At 43.2% G+C, this 27,915-nt stretch overlaps 2 protein-coding genes across 3 annotated transcripts in view; both read left to right on the top strand.

Annotated features, from left to right (window-relative positions):
• The window catches only part of LOC121540786 (neuroplastin), a 50,628-nt gene extending 46,270 nt beyond the window's left edge, over nt 1–4,358 (top strand). Inside the window, exons 6-8 of one of the 2 annotated variants that reach the window (XM_045207880.1) lie at nt 2,859–2,868; nt 3,210–3,292; nt 3,907–4,358. In XM_045207880.1, coding sequence (XP_045063815.1) covers nt 2,859–2,868; nt 3,210–3,270 — 71 coding nt within the window. In that variant the 3' untranslated portion in view covers nt 3,271–3,292; nt 3,907–4,358. Of the gene's footprint in view, nt 1–2,846; nt 2,869–3,209; nt 3,293–3,906 lie in introns of both variants that reach the window. The other variant, XM_045207879.1, reaches the window with a different exon arrangement.
• A 17,185-nt stretch (nt 4,359–21,543) lies between these two features.
• Nucleotides 21,544–27,915, top strand: part of LOC121540105 (potassium/sodium hyperpolarization-activated cyclic nucleotide-gated channel 2-like) — a 55,713-nt gene continuing 49,341 nt past the window's right edge. Inside the window, exon 1 of the mRNA XM_041848726.2 lies at nt 21,544–22,309. Coding sequence (XP_041704660.2) covers nt 21,588–22,309 — 722 coding nt within the window. The 5' untranslated portion in view covers nt 21,544–21,587. The remainder of the gene's footprint in view (nt 22,310–27,915) is intronic.

Raw genomic sequence — 27,915 nt, 5'->3', positions numbered from 1 at the left:
AGATGGAGGAGAAAAACAATAATCAACGTTATTCAATACTGCAGAATACTTCAGCGAATGAGTTAATACTCAATCCCATAATCATAGTTCTCTCTGTATATGGAGGAATCCTTGCCAAACAGCTGTTGACCTAACAACCAGTGATGTAGTGGAGGGTTAACTCAAGTACTCTCAGTTTACCCTTCTATTAACCCACGGTGTTCAGGGTTTACCCTCCTATTTACCCACGGTGTTCAGGGTTTACCTTCCTATTAACCCACGGTGTTCAGGGTTTACCCTCCTATTTACCCACGGTGTTCAGGGTTTACCTTCCTATTAACCCACGGTGTTCAGGGTTTACCCTCCTATTTACCCACGGTGTTCAGGGTTTACCTTCCTATTAACTCACAGTGTTCAGGATTTACCCTCCTATTAACCCACGGTGTTCAGGGTTTACCCTCCTATTAACTCACAGTGTTCAGGATTTACCCTCCTATTTACCCATGGTGTTCAGGGTTTACCTTCCTATTAACTCACAGTGTTCAGGATTTACCCTCCTATTTACCCATGGTGTTCAGGGTTTACCTTCCTATTAACTCACAGTGTTCAGGTTTTACCCTCCTATTAACCCACGGTGTTCAGCGTTTACCCTCCTATTAACCCACGGTGTTCAGCGTTTACCCTCCTATTAACCCACGGTGTTCAGCGTTTACCCACCAAATTGTTACCACTACATCCTTGCTAACAACGTCCCAGCAGGCCTAATCAAATTACCCATGAATATTCAATCTGTTAGATTGTCCTGACAAGGTGTGTCCTACAGTGTGCCCTACAGCAACAGTGGTGTGTGTGTGTGCGTGTTGGGTGAAGCTACTCAGACTGAATTATTGAGTGCAAGGTGTAGCCAGTATAGTGTCAGGTAACGACAGAGCAGATGTCTACTGCCCTACAAAGGCTGCCCTACAAAGGCTGCCCTACAAAGCGTATTTTCTTTTTACTGCAAAATCTGACTTCAAAGTATTTTTGGGTCTAGACAGACTGCAATTTCTGATACTCCATGATATATTCTGATCAACTGGCTTGTTCTTGTGTCAGGAAACTAAATACCACATTAATCAGATAATATACCTGGCCATACCTGATTTTTGACCAAATTCGTAGTTACTGCCTTTTTGTAGGGCAGTACTGTGAAGGTCACACACACACACACACACACACACACACACACACACACACACACACACACACACACACACACACAGTACACCTTAATGAATATATATTAGCAGTGCTAAAACAAGTTTAGAATATACAATTAGGGTACTACTGTGTAATATCTTCCCCCCTCTTTCCCAAATTGCTTAACCCAACCTATGTTTGGTAAGTGAGAGACTCTGCATGCCTCCTGAGTTTCAATCAGCGTCTAAGCTTATGTCCAAACCATCCATGCTAGCCTGGTCCCAGATTGGTTTGTGCTATGTAGCTTACTTCTGTGGTTGTTGTCATGCCAAACAATGACCATAGGAGTTGGCAAGACAGTACAAACAGATCTGATCCCAGGCTACATCCACACAGCATTCTGTACATGCATCTATCCCCAGTGGGCAAGATTTGGCACGTGATGTGAAACGGACATCATTTTCTGGTTTTAAACTGATTTTCTGGTTGAGAGGATGTCATATTACTAGATTACAATCAAACGGTGTCTGTAAAGATGTTTTTGTTTCATGACGGCATCAAGACGTCATCAAGATGTCATATTTTGGTTGTTATCTGGTCATATAACCAGTTTTGCTAACTGGGTTTTCTTTAGAACCTTAAAATAGAATTCATCTTACCTTGCTGCTTAGGCTCCTTCTCAATGGAAGTTCACAGTCAGACAGCTTGTATTAAACAACAACAAAAAAGTATATCGTGCCATGGTCACCTTCAAGGTCACCTTCAAGGTCTCCTTCAAGGTCACCTTCAGGGTCACCTTCAAGGGCATCTTCAGTTTTCAATGTATTGTATTCCCTATTTTATGCTAGTAGTATAATATACTTTTGTAAGGAGTCAATTAATATAATATAATATATGCCATTAAGCAGAAGCGTTTATCAAAAGCGGCTTACAGTCCTGTGTGCATACATTTTTTGTATGGGTGGCCCCAGCAGGAATTGAACCCATGCTCCTTGGCATTGCAAGCACCATGCTCTACCAACTGAGCCACACAGGACTAACATTGTTTTCTTTGTGCTGGTCAATTTCGATGCAGTGAGTGAATAGACTTTTGTGCGCAGTTTGTCTGTCTATGCATGTATGTTTTTAACAAAAAGGAATTTAAACTTCTGCTTGAACTTCATAATCACTTTCTCATCTCATGTGGGTTTTGTGGCTCTTTTTGACTGCATTTGGTGTGATTGTGACTGTGAGTGTCCTTCCCTGTGAAGTTTAAAGATGGCTTCCATTCAGTATAGGGCCTATTCACTAATTAACTTCTTCAACTGCCATTCCATCCCATCAGCATGGTTAGTTCATTCACTTATGGAATTTATGGAACTTCATTTAATTCTAATTATGGAATTTAATTTCATCCATTTATGGAACTAGTGGAACTAAGGTAAATTCCAAAATGATGGAATTATGTAATACACAAAACTGTCTATGAACATCATTCAACCAAGCCTCCAACCAGACAATGTGTTAGTCATATTACCACTGTAACACATTGCTTCTTTTTTAAGCATACTGTACTTTCTACCACAAACATTTCACCACCAGCATGCACCATTTTCTTCCTGTCATTTTTTCAGAATATATTTTCTGATGATAATCTAAAACAAAGGCTTTTTTTGTGTCTTCATTTTCTCCATGTTTTTATGCATCAGATGACGAACCAGCCGGACCAATGTAAGTGCATCCATGTTACAATCATTTCCTGATTTAGGAGTCTATTTATGGTGCTGTAGTATTTCCGTGTTGTAGCTGTTTCTGTAAACTGCTGTACACCATAGTTGGGCTCAATTCTATTTAAATTCAGAAAGTAAACTGAAATATAATCTTAATTAATTCCTAATTGAACCCTGGTGTACATTGCCTCTAAGTCATGCATACGTTGTATTCTACAAACCTTTTTTTAATGATAAGTAGACGTAACGTTTTTGACCAATGATCAGCAATCAGGTGTATTATCAGTGTATTGGCTTTGTTTTGATGGTAACCTAACTGGGTCTGTGTGCATCCTATCACAGGAAAACGAACTCCACCAACAACCACAAAGACAAGAACCTTCGTCAGAGGAACACAAACTGAGCAGATTGACGTCTCATTATTAGTGAGTATTTATCCTCTCTGGAGTCAGCGCCAGTAGTTGTCTGGTCAATACCAAGAGAAAGAAATGAGCTGGCAACCATTTTGTTTTCCCAAGTTCATGTTGTTTACTTCATCATGTAGCCAGGCTGCGATAGCAATAACCTGTCAATCACCACAGATAGTCAATCACATGTTGTGCAGGAAATCAGTATTGCAAAAAAAGGTTAGCCTACTTTATCAGTAACTTGTAATCATATATCTTCCTGTCAATGCGACCGACAGACAGACGGACAGACAGACAGACAGACAGACAGAGAGAGAGAGAGAGAGAGAGAGAGAGAGAGAGAGAGAGAGACGGCAGACAGAGAGACAGACAGACAGACAGACAGACGGCAGAGAGACAGAGAGACAGACAGACAGACGGAGAGAGAGAGAGAGACAGAGAGAGAGAAAGAGAGAGAGAGAGAGAGAGAGAGAGTTGGGGTCCCAACCCATTTCGATAAATCCGCAAAGTAAAGTAAATTGACTGAATTGAAATGGAATTCGTCCCCAACCCTGGTGCCAATACAAAACAAAGCAACTTGACTTGCACAATAGAACACACTAATAACATGCTTCCACTTTTTCTTTCCACAGATAATAACATATTCTACATGTATGTATTGACCATATGAAGGTAACCAGGAGAGGGATCCATAGCAGTGTGTTAATAAGAGTGATGATATCTGCCATTAAAGTATGTAGAGGGGGAGGAGGAGCTACGAGGCATGCCTTCTGATTTCATTATCTATCTATCGTGTGATGAGGGTGAAGAAGGTGATCAATGAATGTGATCCCATAACATTATGAATGGTTTATGAAGTGTCTATGAAGCATTATAACCATTGTTGCTGCATGCAGTTATTGATTGTTGCTGTTTATTTATTTATGTATTATTTATTCTTATCAGATTCCATTTCTACTAATTCTGAAGTAATGCGTGCAACGTTCTGTTTGGCGCAGACATTACATATTTTTTTGCTCTCTGTCCCAAATGGCACCCTATTCCCTATATAGTACACTACTTTAGACCATGGCCCACAGGGCTCCGGTCAAAAGTAGAGCACTATATAGGGCAGGGGTATTCAATTCTTACCCTACGAGGTCCGGAGCACTGCTTGTTTTCCTGTTCTACCTGATAATTATTTGCACCCACCTGGTATCCCAGGTATAAATCAGTCCCTGATTACAGGGGAATAATGGGAAAAAATGAATTTGAGGGATACACTTTTAGAATAGAAGGTGCTACCTAGAACCTAAAAGGGTTCTTCGGGTGTCCCCATAGGAGAACCCTTTGAAGAACCCTTTTTGCTTCGAGGTAGAACCCTTTTGGTTCATGGATCCCAAAAGAGTTCTACCTGGAACCAAAAAGGGTTCTCCTATGGGGACATCCAAAGAACCCTTTTGGAACCCTTTGTTCTAGGAGTGTGTAGGGAAGAGGGGGCCATTTGGGACGCAGCCTTGGGAGTGGCTTCATGTTGACGATAATCAACTATTTAATCACTATTTATTTGTGTTGACTATGATAATCTAAAGACTTTGCAATGTAAAAGAAAAACACCAGAGATTATAATCTGGTATGACAGTAAATCTGTACAGTTTGATCATTCTGCTGCATACTATTTTATAAGTTGGTAACTTGTTTAACATTTCATCAGATTATATCTGTTTTACATTTTAATAAGGGCTTTGCAATGTCCCTGTCTTTTGACTTTGATTGAGAATTCCTATGTTCTGTATGTATGTCTTTATGAAATCACCTTATATAATGATATATGAAGGATATTCATTCATAAGATGCACTTAAGTGTTGAAAAATAATGGGAATTAAAATATCTGTATGAATTTCATTCAGTAGCTAAGTAACTGAACTACGCCCAATCCTAACCCTATTGCTAAAGTATGTGTATTGTGTATAGCATGGCTATTATCCTATGCAATAATAATCAATATTGATATTCATATATACAAGTCCCTCTTAGCAGTTTTAGATTTTACTGAGTAAGAAAGCTTTATTAGAGCGTTGATGGATACCGTACTGCTCAGCTGTATGTTGATCTGTTATCACCTTAAGAGCGTTGATGGATACCGTACTGCTCAGCTGTATGTTGATCTGTTATCACCTTTAGAGCGTTGATGGATACCGTACTGCTCAGCTGTATGTTGATCTGTTATCACCTTTAGAGCGTTGATGGATACTGTACTGCTCAGCTGTATGTTGATCTGTTATCACCTTTAGAGCGTTGATGGATACCGTACTGCTCAGCTGTATGTTGATCTGTTATCACCTTTAGAGCGTTGATGGATACCGTACTGCTCAGCTGTATGTTGATCTGTTATCACCTTTAGAGCGTTGATGGAGACCGTACTGCTCAGCTGTATGTTGATCTGTAATCACCTTTAGAGCGTTGATGGATACCGTACTGCTCAGCTGTATGTTGATCTGTTATCACCTTTAGAGCGTTGATGGATAACGTACTGCTCAGCTGTATGTTGATCTGTTATCACCTTTAGAGCGTTGATGGATACCGTACTGCTCAGCTGTATGTTGATCTGTAATCACCTTTAGAGCGTTGATGGATACCGTACTGCTCAGCTGTATGTTGATCTGTTATCACCTTTAGAGCGTTGATGGATACCGTACTGCTCAGCTGTATGTTGATCTGTTATCACCTTTAGAGCGTTGATGGAGACCGTACTGCTCAGCTGTATGTTGTATCAGTTGATCTCTATAGATGATAATGATATACATCTATACAGTGCTTTCAGAAAGTATTCACACCCCTTTGACTTATTCCACATTTTGTTGTGTTACAGCCTGAATTCAAAATTGATTAAATATTATACACTTATTGAAAATGAAATACAGAAATATATCATTTACATAAGTATTCACACCCCTGAGTCAATACATGTTAGAATCACCTTTGGCAGCGATTACAGCTGTGAGTCTTTCTGGGTAAGTCTCTAAGAGCTTTGCACACCTGGACTGTACAATATTTGAACATGATTCTTTTCTAAATGATTCAAGCTCTGTCAAGTTGGTTGTTGATCATTGCTAGACAGCCATTTTAAAGTATTGCCATATATTTTCAAGCTGATTTAAGTCAAAACAGTTACTAGGCCACTCAGTAACATTCAATGTCATCTTGGTAAGCAACTCCAGTGAATATTTGGCCTTGTGATTTAGGTTATTGTCCTGCTGAAAAGTGAATTTGTCTCCCAGTGTCTGGTGGAAAGCAGACTGAACCAGGTTTTCCTCTAGGATCTTTGCCTGTGCTTAGCTCCATACCGTTTATTTTTATCCCCAAAAAAACGTCCCAGTCCTTTACGATGACAAAGATTTTCCCCAAACATAACGCTTTGTATTCAGGACATAAAAATAATTTCTTTGCCACATTTTTACTTTAGTGCCTCATTGCAAACAGGATGCATGTTTTGGAATATTGTTATTATGTACAGGCTTCCTTCTTTTCACTCTGTCATTTAGGTTAGTTTTGGGGAGTAACTACAATGTTGTTGATTCATCCTCAGTTTTCTCCTATCACAGCCATTAAACTCTGTAATTGTTTTTAAGTCACCATTGGCCTCATGGTGAAATCCCTGAGCGGTTTCCTTCCTCACCAGCAACTGAGTTAGGAAGGGCACCTGTATCTGTGTAGTGACTGGGTGTATTGATACACCATCCAAAGTGTAATTAATAACTTCACCATGCTCAAAGGGAATTCAATGTCTACTTATTTTAATTTTTTTACCATTTACCAATAGGTGCCCTTCTTTGTGAGGCATTGGAAAACCTCCCTGGTCTTTGTGGTTGAAATTGTGTTTGAAATTCACTGCTCGACTGAGGGACCTTGCAGATAATTGTATGTGTGGGGTACAGAGATGAGGTAGTCATTCAAAAATCATGTTAAACACTATTATTGCACACAGAGTGAGTCCATGCAACTTATGTGACTTGATAAGCAAATATTTACTCCTGACCTTATTTAGGCTTGCTATAACAAAGGGGTTGAATACTTATTGACTCAAGACTTTTCACCTTTTCATTTTTAATTAATTTGTAAACATTTCTAAAAATATCATTCCACTTTGACATTATGGGGTATTGTGTGTAAGCTAGTGACAAATAAATCTAAACGTTATCAATTTAAAATTCAGGCTGTAACATAACAAAATGTGTAAAAAGTCCAGGCTTGTGAATACTTTCTGAAGGCTCTGTATAAAGCCTATTACTGTATCTGGGAGGAGACAGTGCAACAACAGGACCTGTCTTATGTATGTCCGGATTGACACTTGGAAAGCAATCACAAAATCAATCCCAAGATCAAGATCAATCCCAAGATCGATCCCAAGATCAAGATCAATCCCAAGATCGATCCCAAGATCAAGATCAATCCCAAGATCAAGATCAATCCCAAGTCATTTTTAGGAATGAAAACCTCTAGAATAAATGGTTTGTTTCAGTTGATGACCTGAGTTCCATTTTAACTGGCAATGCAACTTTTGTATTACCTTGGTATTACAGTTTACAGCTGTGTTCAGAAAAATTACAAAGAATCAATCACACAGGCACGCATGCACACACACACATGCGCGCATGTGCTCGCGTATTTGTATACGTACAAACATGCCTTCACAACAGGCATATACACTGAGTATACCAAACATGAAAAACACCTTCCTAATATTCAGCTGCACCCCCCCTCTTTTACCCTCAGAACAACCTCAATTCGTCGGGGCATGGACTCTACAAGGTGTCGAAAGTGTTCCACAGGGATGCTGGCCCATGTTGACTCCAATGCTTCCTACGGTTGTGTCAAGTTAGTTGGATGTCCTTTGGGTGGTGGACCATTCTTGATACACTTGGGAAACTGTTGAGTGTGATAAACCCAGCAGCGTTGCAGTTCTTGACACAATCAAACCGGTGCACCTGGCTCCTACTACCATACCCCGTTCAAAGGCACTTAAATATTTTGTCTTGCCTATTCACCCTCTGAATGGCACACATACACAATCCATGTCTCAATTGTCTCCAGGCTTGAAAATCCTCCTTTAACCTGTCTCCAACCCTTCATCTACACTGATTGAAGTGGATTTAACAAGTGACATCAATAAGGGATCATATCTTTCACCTGGATTCACCTGGTCAATCTAGCTCTGACTCTACTGATAGCTACGTTATTGAGGAAAAATGTACTTTCTGTGCCTGTGATATGTGGTTGGCCCACCCAGCTATCTTAAGAATGCACTAAGTCGCTCTGGATAAGAGCATCTGCTAAATGACTAAAATGTAAAAAGAATTTTTTTTAAATCTTTGAACATCCAGCGATCTCCTTTAGTGCTTGATGTGTACAACAGCACCATCTAGTGGTCATATGAGGCACCAACAGTACTGTGTGAGTAGTAATCTACAGGTAGTTAGTTACTGGTTGATGTAGGGAAAGAGGCTTCCAGTAAATCAGGCTATAAAGATCATAACCACCTCCCACTGGTTCCTAAGCTAAGTTACCAATTAAGGATGAAGTCAATCAATCACATGTTTTAATAAAGCCCTTTTTACATCAGCAGATGTTACAAAGTGCTTATACAGAAACCCAGCCTAAAACCCCAAACAGCAAACAATGTGTTCACTTTGGTGGAAAATGTTACATGGGTCTGTTGTGTAGCACTTATAACAGCAGGGAAAGGAATTCTTCATGTTTTAGTTTTTCACTATCAGCTTGAATAGTGTTGACTTGCGAATTCCGTGTATTGTTCATGACTCGGATTATGCCTCAACAGTCTACGCTCCGTCTCCTCTCCTTCATCTGCAATGATCTGAAGCCACAGGGTAGGTGAAAGCAACATGGATACCTATTCAGCTGATCTGTCTTCCACCGGTCCAGTTCTTTTTCACCTCGGTGGCAGAACATAGACGAGGACAGATAGGCCACTTTAGACGATGGGGATACACATTACATTACTACAGCAGTGTGTGTGTGTGTGTGTATGTGTGTGTGAGTGAGTGTGAGTGAGTGAGTGAGTGAGTGAGTGACTGAGTGAGTGACTGAGTGAGTGACTGAGTGACTGAGTGAGAGTGAGTGAGTGAGTGAGTGAGTGAGTGAGTGAGTGAGTGAGAGAGAGAGAGAGAAAGAGAGAAAGAGAGAGAGAGACAGACAGACAGAGAGAGAGAGAGAGACAGAGAGAGAGAGAGACACACAGAGAGAGAGAGACACAGAGAGAGAGACAGAGAGAGAGAGTGAGAGAGAGAGAGTCTGTCTGAGATTCCGGAATTCCAAATAGAGCAGCAGCTGCTGAAAAAATCCAATGTTTACCCACCAGACATCCAAATGGAGAAAGCTAAGAAAAGTTTCAAAGGTTTGATGATGGGACAGAACCATGAATGCCTGTTTGCAGATCTTACCAGTTGCAAAACAAGAGCAAATTTAATATTTAATACCAAACGAGGGCACATATGGAAAAGGGTTATTTGCAACAATTTCCCTTTCTCAAAAAAGAGAGGCATCAGCCAAGGATGTCAGATCAGCATTTTTGAAGAAGCTGACCAGAGCAACACGTATCAAACAGTAAACTTATATAATAATGGAACTGTATTGATACAAGGCAATGATTCAAGCCTCCAGGCTTTTGAGAATATGTTTGCTACCCTAAAAGCAGAAGCTGAACTAATCTCAGAAACTGAGGAAAAAGTCAAGGAGGGAGATGGAGAAAAGCAGGCCCCAACGGTCTCTGTGACCCAGCAAGAAGCCCTCAGTGTCCCTCTACCTACCTCACCTGCAGCAGACAAAGCCCATGACATGCCTACAACACCAAGAACACCTGCTATGCAACGTTTCCACCACACCCTCTCTCTCGTCGAAGCAGAGGTCATAGAACTCAGAGAGAACAAGCTTCAAAAGGAGGACACTGTCCAGAAACTAAAAGAAGATTTGAAACAGTTCATGGAGGAGAGCAGAGCATCTATTGCTAATTTAGAAAGCAGAATGGACAAACTGAGTCAGACAAATGATGACCTCAGAGACCATCTGAGCACAAGAGAGGAGCTAGAGCAGAGAGAGGTATATTGACCCCCTCAACCAGGAGCTAGTCAATATGTCCTCTGCATCTAGAGAACATGTCCACCAGCCTGGTACAACACAAGCAGAACCTGAGACCAGCATAACCAGCATGGCCTCCACCACACAGCCTGATGACACTGCACCAGCCTACCAGTCTGCTCTAGACCAGGTCAGCCTACCTGCTTCCCAGTCTGCTCCAGCCCAGGTCAACATTTACATTTTACATTTACGTCATTTAACAGACGCTCTTATCCAGAGCGACTTACATTATTATTTTCTTTTCTTTTCATACTGGCCCCCCATGGGAAACGAACCCACAACCCTGGCGTTGCAAACGCCATGCTCTACCAACTGAGCTACCTCCCTGCCGGCCATTCCCTCCCCTACCCTGGACGACGCTGGGCCAATTGTGCGCCGCCCCATTGGTCTCCCGGTTGCGGCCGGCTACAGCAGAGCCTGGATTCAAACCAGGATCTCTAGTGGCACAGCTAGCACTGCGATGCAGTGCCTTAGACCACTGCGCCACTCGGGTGACCTACCAGCCTCTAAGTCTGCTCCAGCCCAGGTCAGCCAACCAGCCACCCAGTCTGCTCCAGCCCAGGTCAGAATACCAGTCTCCCAGTCTGCTCCACCCAGACAGTCACCCACAACTGCAATCCTTATTGATTCAAATGGGAAGTTCTTGGTCCAGGAAAGATTATTCCCTAGACACCAGGTGTATAAGTTCTGGTGTCCTACAACCGACAGTGCAATGCAGCTACTCAGTCAGACCAGGGTTGACACCCCCGACAACATCATCATCCACACTGGCAACTACAGTGAGGGAAAAAAGTATTTGATCCCCTGCTGATTTTGTACGTTTGCCCACTGACAAAGAAATGATCAGTCTATAATTTTAATGGTAGGTTTATTTGAACAGTGAGAGACAGAATAACAACAAAAAAATCCAGACAAACGCTTGTCAGAAATGTTATAAATTGATTTGCATTTTAATGAGGGAAATAAGTATTTGACCCCCTCTCAATCAGAAAAATGTCTGGCTCCCAGGTGTCTTTTATACAGGTAACGAGCTGAGATTAGGAGCACACTCTTAAAGGGAGTGCTCCTAATCTCAGCTTGTTACCTGTGTAAAAGACACCTGTCCACAGAAGCAATCAATCAATCAGATTCCAAACTCTCCACCATGGCCAAGACCAAAGAGCTCTCCAAGGATGTCAGGGACAAGATTGTAGACCTACACAAGGCTGGAATGGGCTACAAGACCATCGCCAAGCAGCTTGGTGAGAAGGTGACAACAGTTGGTGCGATTATTCGCAAATGGAAGAAACACAAAATAACTTTCAATCTCCCTCAGCCTGGGGCTCCATGCAAGATCTCACCTCGTGGAGTAGCAATGATCATGAGAACGGTGAGGAATCAGCCCAGAACTACACGGGAGGATCTTGTCAATGATCTCTAGACAGCTGGGACCATAGTCACCAAGAAAACAATTGGTAACACACTACGCCGTGAAGGACTGAAATCCTGCAGCGCCTGCAAGGTCCCCCTGCTCAAGAAAGCACATATACAGGGCCGTCTGAAGTTTGCCAATGAACATCTGAATGATTCAGAGGAGAACTGGGTGAAAGTGTTGTGGTCAGATGAGACCAAAATCGAGCTCTTTGGCATCAACTCAACTCGCCATGTTTGGAGGAGGAGGAATGCTGCCTATGACCCCAAGAACACCATCCCCACCGTCAAACATGGAGGTGGAAACATTATGCTTTGGGGGTGTTTTTCTGCTAAGGGGACAGGACAACTTCACCGCATCAAAGGGACGATGGACTTGGCCATGTACCGTCAAATCTTGGGTGAGAACCTCCTTCCTCAGCCAGGGCATTGAAAATGGGTCGTGGATGGGTATTCCAGCATGACAATGACCCAAAACACACGGCCAAGGCAACAAAGGAGTGGCTCAAGAAGAAGCACATTAAGGTCCTGGAGTGGCCTAGCCAGTCTCCAGACCTTAATCCCATAGAAACGCTGTGGAGGGAGCTGAAGGTTCGAGTTGCCAAACGTCAGCCTCGAAACCTTAATGACTTGGAGAAGATCTGCAAAGTGGAGTGGAACAACATCCCTCCTGAGATGTGTGCAAACCTGGTGGCCAACTACAAGAAACGTCTGACCTCTGTGATTGCCAACAAGGGTTTTGCCACCAAGTACTAAGTCATGTTTTGCAGAAGGGTCAAATACTTATTTCCCTCATTAAAATGCAAATCAATTTATAAAATTTTTTATATGCGTTCTTCTTGATTTTTTTGTTGTTATTCTGTCTCTCACTGTTCAAATAAACCTACCATTAAAATTATAGACTGATCATGTCTTTGTCAGTGGGCAAACGTACAAAATCAGCAGGGGATCAAATACTTTTTTCTCTCACTGTACCTTCATGCCAAAGGTGAAAATGTATCTGGGGCAGTGAGAAGAGTGGCAGAATGGGCACAGGCTATGTTCCCAACAACCAATATAGTTGTGTCCACCCTCCTACCAAGAAAATACTTCCCAGGAAAGTTGATCGAAAAAATAAATCAACAGATCACTGTGGACTGTGCCTCACTGCTCAACATCAGAACGGCTCACCACCCCACTCTGACATGTGAACATTTATACGATAATGTACATCTTGATCAGGACAGTATCAGAACTTTTGCTGAGGACCTAAAGGATGCAACACTTGGCAGGGACCCACACACCCATCACCCCAGCAGCAGCCCCCCGCCCCACCTTCTGAAACAACAGTACCCCCACCATCCCCAGGAGAGAAGAGCCACACACGGCTTATTACAGCACAGCTTTACAAGACCAGGCCCAACACAGCACAGATTTACCAGATCAGACCCGCCTCAGGACAGCTCGACCAGACCCGGCCCGCCTCAGGACAGCACGACCAGACCCGTCCCATCACAACACAGCTCTACTAGACCAGGCCCATCACAACACAGCTCTACTAGACCCGGCCCATCACAACACAGCTCTACTAGACCTGGCCCATCACAACACAGTTCTACTGGACCCTGCCCATCACAACACAGTTCTACTGGACCTGACCCATCACAACACAGCTCTACTGGACCTGACCCATCACAACACAGCTCTACTAGACTCAGCCCATCACAACACAGTTCTACTGGACCCGGCCCATCACAACACAGCACTGACCACTACTCCAGGGTCGGGCAGAACACTGTCCTTCAGAGAAGTACACCACATGATACAGTCCACACCATGTATCATTCAGATCATCAGCCTACATATGCTGAGGTAACCTCTGGCAAAACACACCTATCAACAATCAGAGATAGGAGAGGTGCGCCAACTACTGCATCTAATATGCAGACTACTGGGCTAGACAGACCCTTTAATTCACACACACACACACACACACACACACACACACACACAGGGTTGCAGATTGCATTGTACTTATTTTTTGGGCCATTCTTATTAAGTCATTTACAACTATCCTTTATTTTATTGGCACTGGTATTTTAATAATAGTGATGTGTAATGGTGTGTGTGTGTGTGTATGGTTATGTATGTATGTATGTATATGTATATGTATGTACTTTACTCAAACCAGTGAATATCACTTATTATAAATGAGATCATTAACTATCAGCTCTTGGAATATCCAGGGCCTGTACTCTTCACATTTTGGTTATAAAACAACAAATCCAGAATTGATTAAAAACATCAAGGGACAGGACATCATAATCCTACTGGAAACATGGTGTCGTGGAGACATAGGTACTCAGTGTCCCTCAGGCTATAGAGAGAGTTTACTACCATCAATCAAACATAAAAATGTTAAACGGGGCCGATTTGGCATAAGCAGGACTTAGCACTGAATGAAATGAAAAAAGGTACTAATCACATTTGGTTAAAACTTAACAAAGGTACAATCTATTGTGACAATGATGTATACATATGTGCAGCTTATGCTCCTCCTTCAGATTCATCATATTATGATGATCAGTTTTTTGACAATCTCCATACAGAAATCATTCAATTTCAGGCAGAGGGTAAAGTGCTTCTTTGTGGAGATTTCACTGCAAGAACAGGTTCTGAGCCTGACTACACTGATGCGGGAGGTAACCACCACATATTTGGACACCCCTCCTTGTACAGTAGCCCAATTATAAATAATAGAAACAGTCCTGACCAAATACTGAACAAAAATGGGAAGGAGTTAGTGCATCTCTGTCGAGCCTTAGGCCTGTACATGCTTAATGGTAGAATCAGAGGGGACTCTTTAGGTCAGTTTACTTACTGCTCAGCTCTTGGGACAAGTGTAGTCGATTATGCCATCACTGACATTGACCCCTCCTCCATTAGTGCATTCACTGTCAGACCACAGACACCATTGTCAGATCACAGTCAGATCAAAGTGTTTCTGAAGAAATTAACCGGCAATATTCATTCAAAAAAACTGTTGAATAAACTCTACAACATGAACCAATCGTACAGATGGGCTCAAAACAGTGCAGAGAGATTCATTGAAACATTGAACTCAAATGAAATGATGAACTCTATACAGTTTTTCAATAACTCACAATACCAAAACAATAAAGAAGGTGTCAATTCGGCTACTCAAAACATCAATTGCATTTTCCAAAAAGCAGCATCAAAAGCAAATTTGAGAAAACCAAAGAAATGCAACATCAGAAACAAAAAACTGAATGTTTCTGAAAAATGGTTTGAAAACAAATGTAAAACAATTAGAAAACACCTAAGACAAATTTCAAATGAAAAACATAAGCAGCAAAACAACCCATGAATACTATGAATACTTTGAAACTCTGAAACAGTATAAACATACACTAAAACGCAAGAAATTGAATTATACCAACAAGACACTTGATGAAATTGAAAGTGCAATTGACCAAAATCAGTTCTGGGACATGTGGAACAATTTAAGCATGACAAAGCCAGAAGAATTAGCCATACAAGATGAAGGAATTTGGAAAACTTATTTTGATAATCTATACAAAAACATCCCACAAAAAGACTTACAACAGAACCAATTAGAAATTCAAGAAAAATTTAACATCCTTGAATCGGTCATTAAAAACAACCAAAATCCATTAGATTACCCAATAACCCAACAAGAACTAAATGAAAAGCACAAATCTATAAAATCAAAGAAGGCTTGTGGTCTAGATAACATCAGAAATGAAATGCTGAAAAACAGCACACCTGAGTTGCAAAATGCTGTGCTTAAGTTGTTCAACATAGTTTTAACTTCTGGCTGCTTCCCTCCACAAAAGTGGAGACAAATCAGACCCCAATAATTACAGGGGAATTTGCGTAAACAGCAACTTGGGAAAGGTTTTCTGTAGAGAATTCAAGAATTCAAACCTTTCTTCAAGAGAAAAATGTGATAAGTAAATGTCAAATTGGCTTTCTCCCTAACCATCGCACTACTGACCATAAATACACCTTACACGACACTAATTAATAAACACGTCCACCAAAGAAAAGAGGGCAAAATCTTTGCTTGCTTTATTGACTTTAAAAAAGCATTTGATTCTATTTGGCATGAAGGGCTATTCTACAAAATTCTCCAAAGTGGGCTTGGTGGTAAGGTGTATGACTTAATAAAATGAATGTACACAGAAAACAAGTGTGCAATAAAAATAAAAAACCAAAGAACACAATTATTTTCACAACGTCGAGGTGTGAGACAACGCTGCAGTTTGAGTCCAAATCTTTTCAACATTTATATCAATGAATTAGCAGACATGTTGGACAATTCTCCAGACCCAGGACTCACACTATTTGACACAGAGGTAAAATACCTGCTATATGCTGATGACTTGGTACTTCTATCACCAACCAATGAAGGTCTTCAACAGAACCTTAACATTCTAGAGCAATATTGCAATAATTGGGCCCTGGCAGTAAATTTCAAAAAAACTAAAATCATGATTTTCCAAAAAAAATAACAGATGTCAGAAACACAAATATAAATTCACCCTGAACAACACCATAATTTAACACACTAAAAATTACACATACCTTGGTCTGACCATATCTGCATCGGGAAACTTTAATATGGCAGTGAATGCACTCAAAGAAAAAGCCCGCAGAGCATTGTATGCAATAAAAATGAAATTATTCAAAATCAACATCCCAATTAGAATTTGGACCAAAATATTTGACAGGGAAATCCTACCAATAGCTCTTTACGGAAGTGAGGTTTGGGGGCCACTCAATAAACTGGACTTTAAAATATGGAACAAACATCCAATTGAAGCCCTACATGCAGAATTCTGTCTGAAAATTCTACAAGTCCAGAGAAATACACAAACTAATGCATGTAGGGCAGAATTGGGCCGCTTTCCAGTAGTAATGAAAATACAGAAAAGATCAGTAACATTTTGGCTACATCTAAATTCAAGTCCAAATTCAAGTCTGCAATTTAAAGCACTTCAAACCCAAGAGCTGAGCCCAGAAACGAGCCCTCTCAGTCAGCTGGTGTTGGACCTAACCAACCAAGCTGACACCAGCACTGCTTCAAAATAAAGAATTCCAATGAACAAAATCATGAACCAATCAAAGGACTCATATTTACAACATTGGAAAAACTAAAAAAATCCCAAAGCCGACTAAATTGCTATCTGGCTCTGAACAGAGAATATGAATTGGCTGATTATCTCTACTCTGTCAGAGATACGAAGCAGAGATAGATCCTTAACAAGTACAGGCTGAGTGACCACCAATTGGCCATAGAAACCGGCAGACATAAAAAAACATGGCTACCCAAAAAGGAGCGTGTATGTGGTCACTGCACGACAGGGGAGGTAGAAACAGAGATGCACTTTCTCCTTTACTGTGATAAATATTCCTCACAAAGAGATTATATACCATTTTATTGTTGTTATTTATTTGTTATTATTTACTACCATTTTTTATTATTATTTGTTATTCTTTATTATTTTATTACAATGTATATTGTATACATTGTTGCTTTGGCAATATTGACGCAATGTTTTTCATGCCAATAAAGCAGCTTGAATTGAATTGAATTGAGAGAGAGACAGAGACAGAGACAGAGACAGAGACAGAGACAGAGACAGAGACAGAGAGAGAGAGAGAGAGAGAGAGAGAGAGAGAGAGAGAGAGAGAGAGACTGTGCTCCACTTTCATTTCTACAATATCAGGCTCAAGATCCCTTGCTGTGACCCAAATAGCACCCTATTCACTATATAGCCTTATGGGTCCTGGTCTAAAGCAGTGCACTTTATATATATTTACTTCATAGTGAATATAGGGTGTCATTTGGGATTCAACCTCTGTTTTTTTAGGGGATTGTCAGGAGTTGCTATGGTAGGTGTGGTGTGGAATCAGGCGCAGGAGGCAGAAATAAAGTCCAACAAAATACTTTAGTAGATATCACAAATAATATCCAAAACCAGCCCGGAGGCGAGAAAAGCGCGCACAGGCGTACAACAAACGGGCGCAATCAACAAGTGCGTAATCTACTCCTAAAACACAAACAAGGAGGAAAGCACAAAATAGCGCACCAAGAACAGGTAGCGCAGCAACACGACATGGAACAATTACACACAACACCTAACTAACAACAAGGAAACTAAATAGGGTGCTTAATGAGACATAACACAAAACAGGTGTGACAAACAGACAAAACCAATCAAACACGAAACATAGAGCGGTGGCAGCTAGTACTCCGGAGACGACGACCGCCGAAACCTGCCCGAACAAGGAGGAGGGGCCGCCTCGGCCGAAACCGTGACAGGGATAAATCCTGATATCTTCAATCCAGACCAAATGGCAGCAGTACAACTGAAGGGGACACTGTTGTCCCATATAGGGAGTCAGCTATCTGGCAGAACCATTTATATCATATGGGGAGTCAGCTATCTGGCAGAACCATTTATATCATATAGGGAGTCAGCTATCTGGCAGAACCATTTATATCATATAGGGAGTCAGCTATCTGGCAGAACCATTTATATCATATAGGGAGTCAGCTATCTGGCAGAACCATTTATATCATATAGGGAGTCAGCTATCTGGCAGAACCATTTATATCATATAGGGTGTCAGCTATCTGGCAGAACCTAACAACATCTGGACTGAAGTTGTCACACAGTGGTTGGTACATCACATATGTAATAATGGACACACACACACACACACAGACAATACAATACAATGTCTCTACCCCCCCCTCTTCCACATTTTGTTAATGTGGCCTTGAAAGGGCTGACTGTAGAGGAGGAGGCCGCTATTTTAGAGGTCCTCCAAGACCTGCGGATCTGCAGTTTAAGAGAGGAGGCCACCGCATTACGGGGGCTGATAGCGAGAATAGAGCAGGAGAGCTCTCTTCAAGAGGAGGCGCTGCAGGAGGCCCGTAGGGAGAAGAAAGTGGTGGATGCACGGAGAGAGGAGCTGGTCAGGCAACAAAAGGAGCGTGTGTTCATTGAGGAACCAAGGTATGCGGAGATACGCACTGTGTCGCCAGTGCGCATTCACAGCCCAGTGCGTCCTGTGCCAGCGCCCCGCACGTGCCGTGCGAAAGTGGGCATCCAGCCAGGACGGGTTGTGCCAGCTGTACACTCCAGACCTCCAGTACGCCTCCACTGTCCAGTATATCCTGCTCCGGTTCTACGCACTGTGTCACCAGTGCGCCTCCCCAGCCTGGTACGCCCCGTACCTGCTCCTCGCACCAAACCAGTGGTGCGTGTCGCCAGCTCAGTACGCCCCGTACCTTCTCCCCGCACCAAACCAGTGGTGCGCGTATCCAGTCCGGTACGGCCCGTACCTGCTCCCCGCACCAAACCAGTGGTGCGTGTCGCCAGCCCGGTACGCCCCGTACCTTCTCCCCGCACCAAACCAGTGGTGCGTGTATCCAGTCCGGCACGGCCCGTGCCTGCTCCTCGCACCAAACCAGTGGTGCGTGTCTCCAGTCCGGCCCGACCCGTGCCTGCTCCTCGCACCAGACCAGTGGTGCGTGTTCCCAGTCCAGCTCCGTTCAGCGGCTCCACTCCGGAGCCAGAGCAGTCCGCTCCACCGGTGCCTAGTCCAGCTCCGGTCAGCGGCTCCACTCCGGAGCCAGAGTAGTCCGCTCCACCGGTGCCCAGTCCAGCTCCGGTCAGCGGCTCCACTCCGGAGCCAGAGCAGTCCGCTCCACCGGGGTCCAGTTCAGCTCCGGTCAGCGGCTCCACTCCAGGCCTAGACGTCAGCCCCTCTCCAGGGTCGGGGTCTCCCACACCAGGGTCCAGACAGGGCTTGGAGTATAGTGGGAGGAAGGAGAGGGGAAGCATCGCGCCGAGGTCCAGACCAGACCAGGGGCGCAACGGGGAGGCAGAGAGGGAGAGGTCGTCACGCCCGGAGCCGGGGCCGCCTCCGAAGGCTGAATGCCCACCCGGACCCTCCCCTAATGAGTCAGGTTGGTGCGGCCGGAGTACGCACCTTTGGGGGTACTGTCACGCCCTGGCCTTGAGAGGCCGGTTGTCTTTAGTTGGTTTGGTCAGGGTATGAATTTCTATGTGTTGATCTAGTTTTGTATTTCTATGTTGGCCGGGTGTGGTTCCCAATCAGAGGCAGCTGTCTATCGTTGTCTCTGATTGGGGATCATACTTAGGCAGCCATGTTGCCTACCTTAGTTGTGGGATCTTGTTTGTGTTCCTGTTAGGCTTGTTGTGTGTATAGCCCATAGGACTTCACGTTTTCGTTGTTTTGTTATTTTGTCAAGTGTTTATTCGTCTTAATAAACATGTACGCATATCACGCTGCACCTTGGTCTGACCCGTCTCTCAACGACCGTGACACATAACAAAATGTGGAAAAATTCAAGGGGTCTGAATACTTTCCGAATGCACCATTTGGAATGCACTCTTTGTCTGCAATGAGATCATCAGGGATAACACCACCACAGCCTCTTCAGTGTTCTCAGGTTCAGCCCCAAATGGCACCCTATTCCCTATATAGTGCACTACTTTTGACCAGACCAAATGGCACCCTATTCCCTATATAGTATACAGTGCCATTTGGGAGACAGACATTGTAGTTTTGAATGACCAGCAGGGTTGGGGTCAGTTCCATTTAAATTCAGTGAATTCAGGAAGTAAACTGAAATTCCAATTCCAATTGTTCTCTATCTTCCTGTATAGATAGACTGAATTGAATGGAAATGACCCCAAACCTTCTGACCATTTTATAGTTGTCATCTGCATACAGCCATATAACTTTTCCAAGGATCTCAAACCAATGAAAGTGCAGTGTGGAAAGTAACAATTGCTTGAATAATTATGGTCAATATTGCTTAACTGATCAATTAGAGGCCTACAGACAATGGGCTGATTAGTGTGTGTGTAGCCTATAGTTTATAATTTACAACAACAAAGATTCTGTCATCAGCTACCGCAGGGACTTTATAAATCATATCCTCCATAATCCTGACTGGACTGGGATGCTGAGTGCATGTGCCTTCCCGTCTATCCTCGTGCAGCGCTCCTATGGCAACGCGATAAATTAGCCCCATTAATATCCACGTTATTAGAGAGCACTAAATGGATGGATCAGTGATGTCAGCACACACGTCAGCCAGCGGTCTTTGAATGCAAGCTGGTGAGGACTGACTGACTGCGTGGAAGGCAGCGTGTCATCATTTTCCTATTGACAGCTAAGCTAGCCAGGGATATAATATTTTGGGAGGAGGAGAATCAGGAGAGAGATCATGCTTTGTCATTGAGGATCTCAGTTTAGCCACCAGCCAGCATCCTCCCTCACTGTCTCCGGCTGGCACGTCCGACGCTCAGAGCAGTCAGCATGCAGGCAGCATCAGCACCCCGATCTGTTGTCATCATCTAGGCTACACTCTGATTCAGCAATACCTGGATACCTGGACGTCATTCATCGATTTACTGGTCATGCACCCTAATTTGACCGTCGCACCGAAGCGGTACAAACTGTTGCTACCGGGAGAGCAGGCAGCAGCACGTTTCAAGTGTCAAGTAAGATTCGACCTGTTCCTGTCCTGCTGCAGATCGCCGTCACTGCTTTTGGAATCCTGAGCCGTTTGAGTTTATTCAATATATGTTTTGTTATCATCACAGCTCATATATTCTTGTTTCTTTTTCAAACGCGTTTTTCTCGTAGCCCAGGCTAGTGAGCGTCTGTCTTATCCTTTCTTCAATAGGCCTACCCATAATGGATAGGTTTCATTCTTCCATGCGCAAAAGGCTGTACAGCTTGCCGCAAAACATTGTCCAAAGAGGCTCTGTCTCTGTGATGATTGACGAGGGAGGAGAATACGGTGGTGGCGACAAGGACACAAAGAAGAAAAGTACCAGTATCAGGCTGAAGCCTCTTCTCCTTCCTGGACCTCCATCCCCCGCCAGCAGCTGCAAGAGAAACGGGGACAGGGACCCCAAGAGCGGAGCTTCCAGAGACTTGGAAACGGACGTTGCCGGTAAGACCAACTTAAACGGGGACTGTCGCCTTTTTAAAGGTAGCCTCTCTTCCATCACTGGTCGGCACACTCTTGGGTCAGATCCAGCGGAGCAGCGGAGGCTGATCCCCGAGATAGACGCCAGCGCTAACGAGGAGAGTTACCCCGGAGGAGAGACTGGTTCGGGGGCCGAGCAGGGCGCGCAGGGTGCCGTTGGTCGCAGTGCTGGCACACACCGCCAATCGTCCGTCTTCGATCAGTCCACTTTAATCAAGTTAGAAGGCACCGAATCGATCATGCCAGACGAAGCAGAGCAGTTGTATCGGGCAGGCTTCATGCACAGGCAGTTCGGAGCGATGCTTCAACCAGGAGTCAACAAGTTCTCTCTGAGAATGTTGGGGAGCGAGAGGGCGGTGGAGCACGAGAGAGAACGCGTGAAGTCTGCAGGATTCTGGATCATTCATCCATACAGTGATTTTAGGTAATTGTTCAGAAAATCTGTATCAATCATTGTTGATCAATTTCGATTGATCTATTGGTTAATTGATTGAGTGTCTGGTTAGATTAGGCCTCTCAGAGGTTACATATCCTATCCAATACATTATTATGATAAAAGTATATACTGTCTGACTAAGTGTAAGCTCAGTTTGGCTAAGAAAATACATGTTTGTGGTGTTATCAAAGTCCAAATCTACTGTTTGAATATCCTAGATCATATTAGCTGATAGGGTGAAACCAATATAAAGCAAAACTCTTAGTGGTATAATTGTTCCCTACCCCTCTGACTTATTCCCTACCCCTCTGACTTATTCCCTACCCCTCTGACTTATTCCCTACCCCTCTGACTTATTCCCTACCCCTCTGACTTATTCCCTAGCCCTCTGATTTATTCCCTACCCCTCTGACTTATTCCCTACCCCTCTGACTTATTCCCTACCCCTCTGACTTATTCCCTACCCCTCTGACTTATTCCCTACCCCTCTGACTTATTCCCTACCCCTCTGACTTATTCCCTACCCCTCTGACTTATTCCCTACCCCTCTGACTTATTCCCTACCCCTCTGACTTATTCCCTACCCCTCTGACTTATTCCCTACCCCTCTGACTTATTGGGTCTTGACTGGGTTGGACGTTGGTCTAAAGTAAAGGTCAAAGATACATACCAGTTAAATTTAAATACAGTATTTAGATTTGACTGCTGGCATGCATATTTATTTTGCATTTCCAGTCATATTCATATCCCACTAATACTGCTGCAACTGATCTTTTAGGCTCAGCTTTTTTCTGGCTCAATAAGGATATGTCATTTGGCCACAAAATGTGTAGGCCAGTGTGTATGTGTGTGTGTGTGTGTGTGTGTGTGTGTGTGTGTGTGTGTGTGTGTGTGTGCGTGCGCACGATTGTGCATACTTGTGTGTGCAGAGAAAGAGAGATCCTGTCCCACAACTGTTTATTTCATATCTTCCCAAAAAATTTATGGAAACAAATAATCAAACAAACAAACAACACCAACAACACCAACAACACCACCAACAACACCAACAACACCAACAACAACACCACCAACAACACCAACAACACCAACAACAACACCACCAACAACAGCACCAACACCACCAACAACACCAACACCAACAACACCAACAACACCAACAACACCAACAACAACAACAACAACACCAACAACACCACCAACAACACCAACAACACCAACAACAACACCAACAACAACACCAACAACAACACCAACAACAACACCAACACCACCAACAACACCACCAACAACACCAACAACAACAACAACACAACCAACAACACCAACAACACCAACAACAACACCAACAACAACACCACCAACAACACCACCAACACCACCAACAACACCAACAACACCAACAACACCACCAACAACACCAACAACACCACCAACAACACCACCACCAACAACACCAACACCAACAACACCACCAACACCAACAGTACCAACACCACCAACAACACCAACAACAACACCAACACCACCAACAGCACCACCAACAACACCAACAACACCAACAACACCACCAACAACAACGACAACACCAACAACACCACCCACAACACCAACAACACAACCAACAACACCAACAACAACACCATCAACACCACCAACAACACCACCAACAATACCAACAACACCACCAACAACACCAACAACACCAACAACAACACCAACAACAACACCACCAACAACAACACCAACAACAACAACAACAACACCATCAACACCACCAACAACAACACCAACAACACCAACAACACCACCAACAACAACACCAACAACACCATCAACACATGCACTATTTGCTAGGGGGAACAACAAATGACAGATTATACAGATTTTACAGAGGCCTTAATGATGTACAGGTATTGACTGTTTTTACAGCTGTCTTTTTGGAAGAATGTAGAACAGTCTTAATGTGCTGCTAGAACTCCTTGCAGAAAATAAGGAAGTGTGGTTTTTTATTAGTGAATTTACATTTCTGAATATGACATTTTGCCATTAGCACCATTACATGTACTTTTCTTGATCCTTATTATAATAAAGGAAACCGAGCAGCACATTCTCCCATAACAAACAAAAGTCAACAAGAATATTATCAATTATAAATCTACAAATATCTTGCCATAGTCTCTTTTCATGTAGACACTGCCAAAATAAATGCAAAACAGTTTCTGGATGCTCAACACAAGAAGTGCAGTTAACGTTAATGTATTTTTGGAGTTTCTTCAGGTAATGATTTGCGGTAATACTTATGGATCATTCTGAAAGAGACCTCTTTGACCTTGTTAACAAGCAGGCATTTGTGTGGTAATAACCGAACCTTTTTCCAACAGATATTATTGACAAAGGTATTCCAGTAAATTGTGACATAAGGAATAGATACAACATCCCTTTGAAATAAAGCACCTTTATATCTGTTATTCTTCTGAGGGGGCAAGGAGAAACACATTTTTCCTACTGGAGAGTCAACTGGATTAAGCGAGGGTATCTCAAGAAGTTGAGGTCTGGTTACACCTTGAAACAGCATGACAGTTCCAGAAGGACTAGCATCAAAGACTATGGAGAACTATCTAGGTGTAACAAACATTCTGCATTCAAAAGTTGACTCACCAGTAGGATATGATTATCAAACCAGTTCTTAAAAAACATAGACTTGTTTCTATACAGAATATCCTTATTGTTCCAAACTAAATGCCTACGCGGGGAAAATATTATGTTTATATATTAATGACCATGCTATGACCATTTTGTAGGAATCTTATCAATGTTATACTTACAAAGCTAAATCAAATTGAATCCACCAAAACAGGAGAAGACATAATGAGAGATGAAATTCCAAACTGAAGCTGGATTCTTTAAGGAACACAGAAACAAGCCAGTTCGTTCCAGAACACAGAAACAAGCCAGTTCGTTCCAGAACACAGAAACAAGCCAGTTCGTTCCAGAACACAGAAACAAGCCAGTTCGTTCCAGAACACAGAAACAAGTCAGTTTGTTCCAGAACACAGAAACAAGTCAGTTCGTTTCAGAACACAGAAACAAGTCAGTTAGTTTCAGAACACAGAAACAAGCCAGTTCGTTTCAGAACACAGAAACAAGTCAGTTAGTTTCAGAACACAGAAACAAGCCAGTTCGTTTCAGAACACAGAAACAAGTCAGTTCGTTTCAGAACACAGAAACAAGCCAGTTCGTTTCAGAACACAGAAACAAGTCAGTTCGTTTCAGAACACAGAAACAAGTCAGTTCGTTTCAGAACACAGAAACAAGCCAGTTCGTTCCAGAACACAGAAACAAGTCAGTTTGTTTCAGAACACAGAAACAAGCCAGTTCGTTCCAGAACACAGAAACAAGTCAGTTCGTTCCAGAACACAGAAACAAGCCAGTTAGTTTCAGAACACAGAAACAAGCCAGTTCGTTCCAGAACACAGAAACAAGCCAGTTCGTTCCAGAACACAGAAACAAGCCAGTTCGTTCCATCATTCCATCTTAACATCACGCAACATGTTTTTTGTATGATTTCAACCTTGAGTTCCCTCTCTCTCTGCTCTCACATGTTCCCTCTCTCTCTGCTCTCACATGTTCCCTCTCTCTCTGCTCTCACATGTTCCCTCTCTCTCTGCTCTCACATGTTCCCTCTCTCTCTGCTCTCACATGTTCCCTCTCTCTCTGCTCTCACATGTTCCCTCTCTCTCTGCTTTCACATGTTCCCTCTCTCTCTGCTTTCACATGTTCCCTCTCTCTCTGCTCTCACATGTTCCCTCTCTCTCTGCTCTCACATGTTCCCTCTCTCTCTGCTCTCCCATGTTCCCTCTCTCTCTGCTTTCACATGTTCCCTCTCTCTCTGCTCTCCCATGTTCCCTCTCTCTCTGCTCTCCCATGTTCCCTCTCTCTCTGCTCTCCCATGTTCCCTCTCTCTCTGCTCTCCCATGTTCCCTCTCTCTCTGCTCTCCCATGTTCCCTCTCTCTCTGCTCTCCCATGTTCCCTCTCTCTCTGCTCTCCCATGTTCCCTCTCTCTGCTCTCACATGTTCCCTCTCTCTCTGCTCTCCCATGTTCCCTCTCTCTCTGCTCTCCCATGTTCCCTCTCTCTCTGCTCTCCCATGTTCCCTCTCTCTCTGCTCTCCCATGTTCCCTCTCTCTCTGCTCTCCCATGTTCCCTCTCTCTGCTCTCACATCAGGACATTTCCACTGGCCTGTAGTATCCTATCCTTCTATCCTGATGTGAGCCACAGTTGGGTTTTTCCACTCATCTGAATTACACTTTTTTTTTATCATTTAGTGAGGCCATGGGATTAGAGAGAGAGAGTGCAGCAGGCCGGCCGCTAGAGTTAGGTCGGGGCTTTTTGAAATGGGGTAATCAAAATAGGTTAACATGACCGTTCAAAATATTAGAAGCACACATCAGGCGGGATTATGACAACACAATTAGTCTAATGGGAGGGAGTTTGGGGGGTAGGGTGGAGAGAGGGGGAGTGGGGCCCTAACCACTCACAACTCAACTGTAGAGTGATTGAAATGACGGGTGAGTGAGAGTGTGAGTGGGAAATCAGGACAGGACGCACTTGTAACTACACAGTCATCATACCAGCTGTCCGTGCAGCTCTGAAGTGTGTTTAGGCTGTGACATAATGATATGCGTTGTTTTGGGGTTAAAGTAAAACCTTACCACTGCTGTCTCGGGATGGAAGGGTAGTTAGGGGGTTAAAGTAAAACCTTACCACTGCTGTCTTGGGATGGAAGGGTAGTTAGGGGGTTAAAGTAAAACCTTACCACTGCTGTCTCGGGATGGAAGGGTAGTTAGGGGGTTAAAGTAAAACCTTACCACTGCTGTCTCGGGATGGAAGGGTAGTTAGGGGTTAAAGTAAAACCTTACCACTGCTGTCTCGGGATGGAAGGGTAGTTAGGGGGTTAAAGTAAAACCTTACCACTGCTGTCTCGGGATGGAAGGGTAGTTAGGGGGTTAAAGTAAAACCTTACCACTGCTGTCTCAGGATGGAAGGGTAGTTAGGGGGTTAAAGTAAAACCTTACCACTGCTGTCTCAGGAAGGAGTTAGTTAGTGACATCATGATGATGAAGCTAGTGCAGAAGTTGCTTTTGTAAATATAACTGTGAGTGACGATTTAGGTCTCAGCCTCTGTTTCATTTGAACATATCCAGGCTAACTGATTGATTTCTGGCATGAACCTTCCACACACATCTGGCTGGGTCAAACCACACAGATGGACAGCAGAACCAGATAATCTGGCTATGTCAATCCACACAGATCAATCAATCAATCAAATGTATTTATAAAGCCCTTTTTACATCAGCAGTTGTCACAAAGTGCTTATACAGAAACCCAGCCTAAAACCCCGGAGAGCAAGTAATGCGGATGTAGAAGCACGGTGGCTAGGAAAAACTCCCTAGAAGGCAGGAACCTAGGAAGGAATCTAGAGAGGAACCAGGCTGAGAGAGAGAGAGAGAGAGAGAGAGAGAGAGAGAGAGAGAGAGAGAGAGAGAGAGAGAGAGAGAGAGAGAGAGAGAGAGAGAGAGAGAGAGAGAGA

The sequence above is a fragment of the Coregonus clupeaformis genome, chromosome 26 (genome assembly GCF_020615455.1).
Source record: "Coregonus clupeaformis isolate EN_2021a chromosome 26, ASM2061545v1, whole genome shotgun sequence".
NCBI classification, from domain to species: domain Eukaryota; kingdom Metazoa; phylum Chordata; class Actinopteri; order Salmoniformes; family Salmonidae; genus Coregonus; species Coregonus clupeaformis.
The sequence above is the reverse complement of the archived record's forward strand: the minus strand, read 5'-3'. Positions and strand labels throughout refer to the sequence as shown.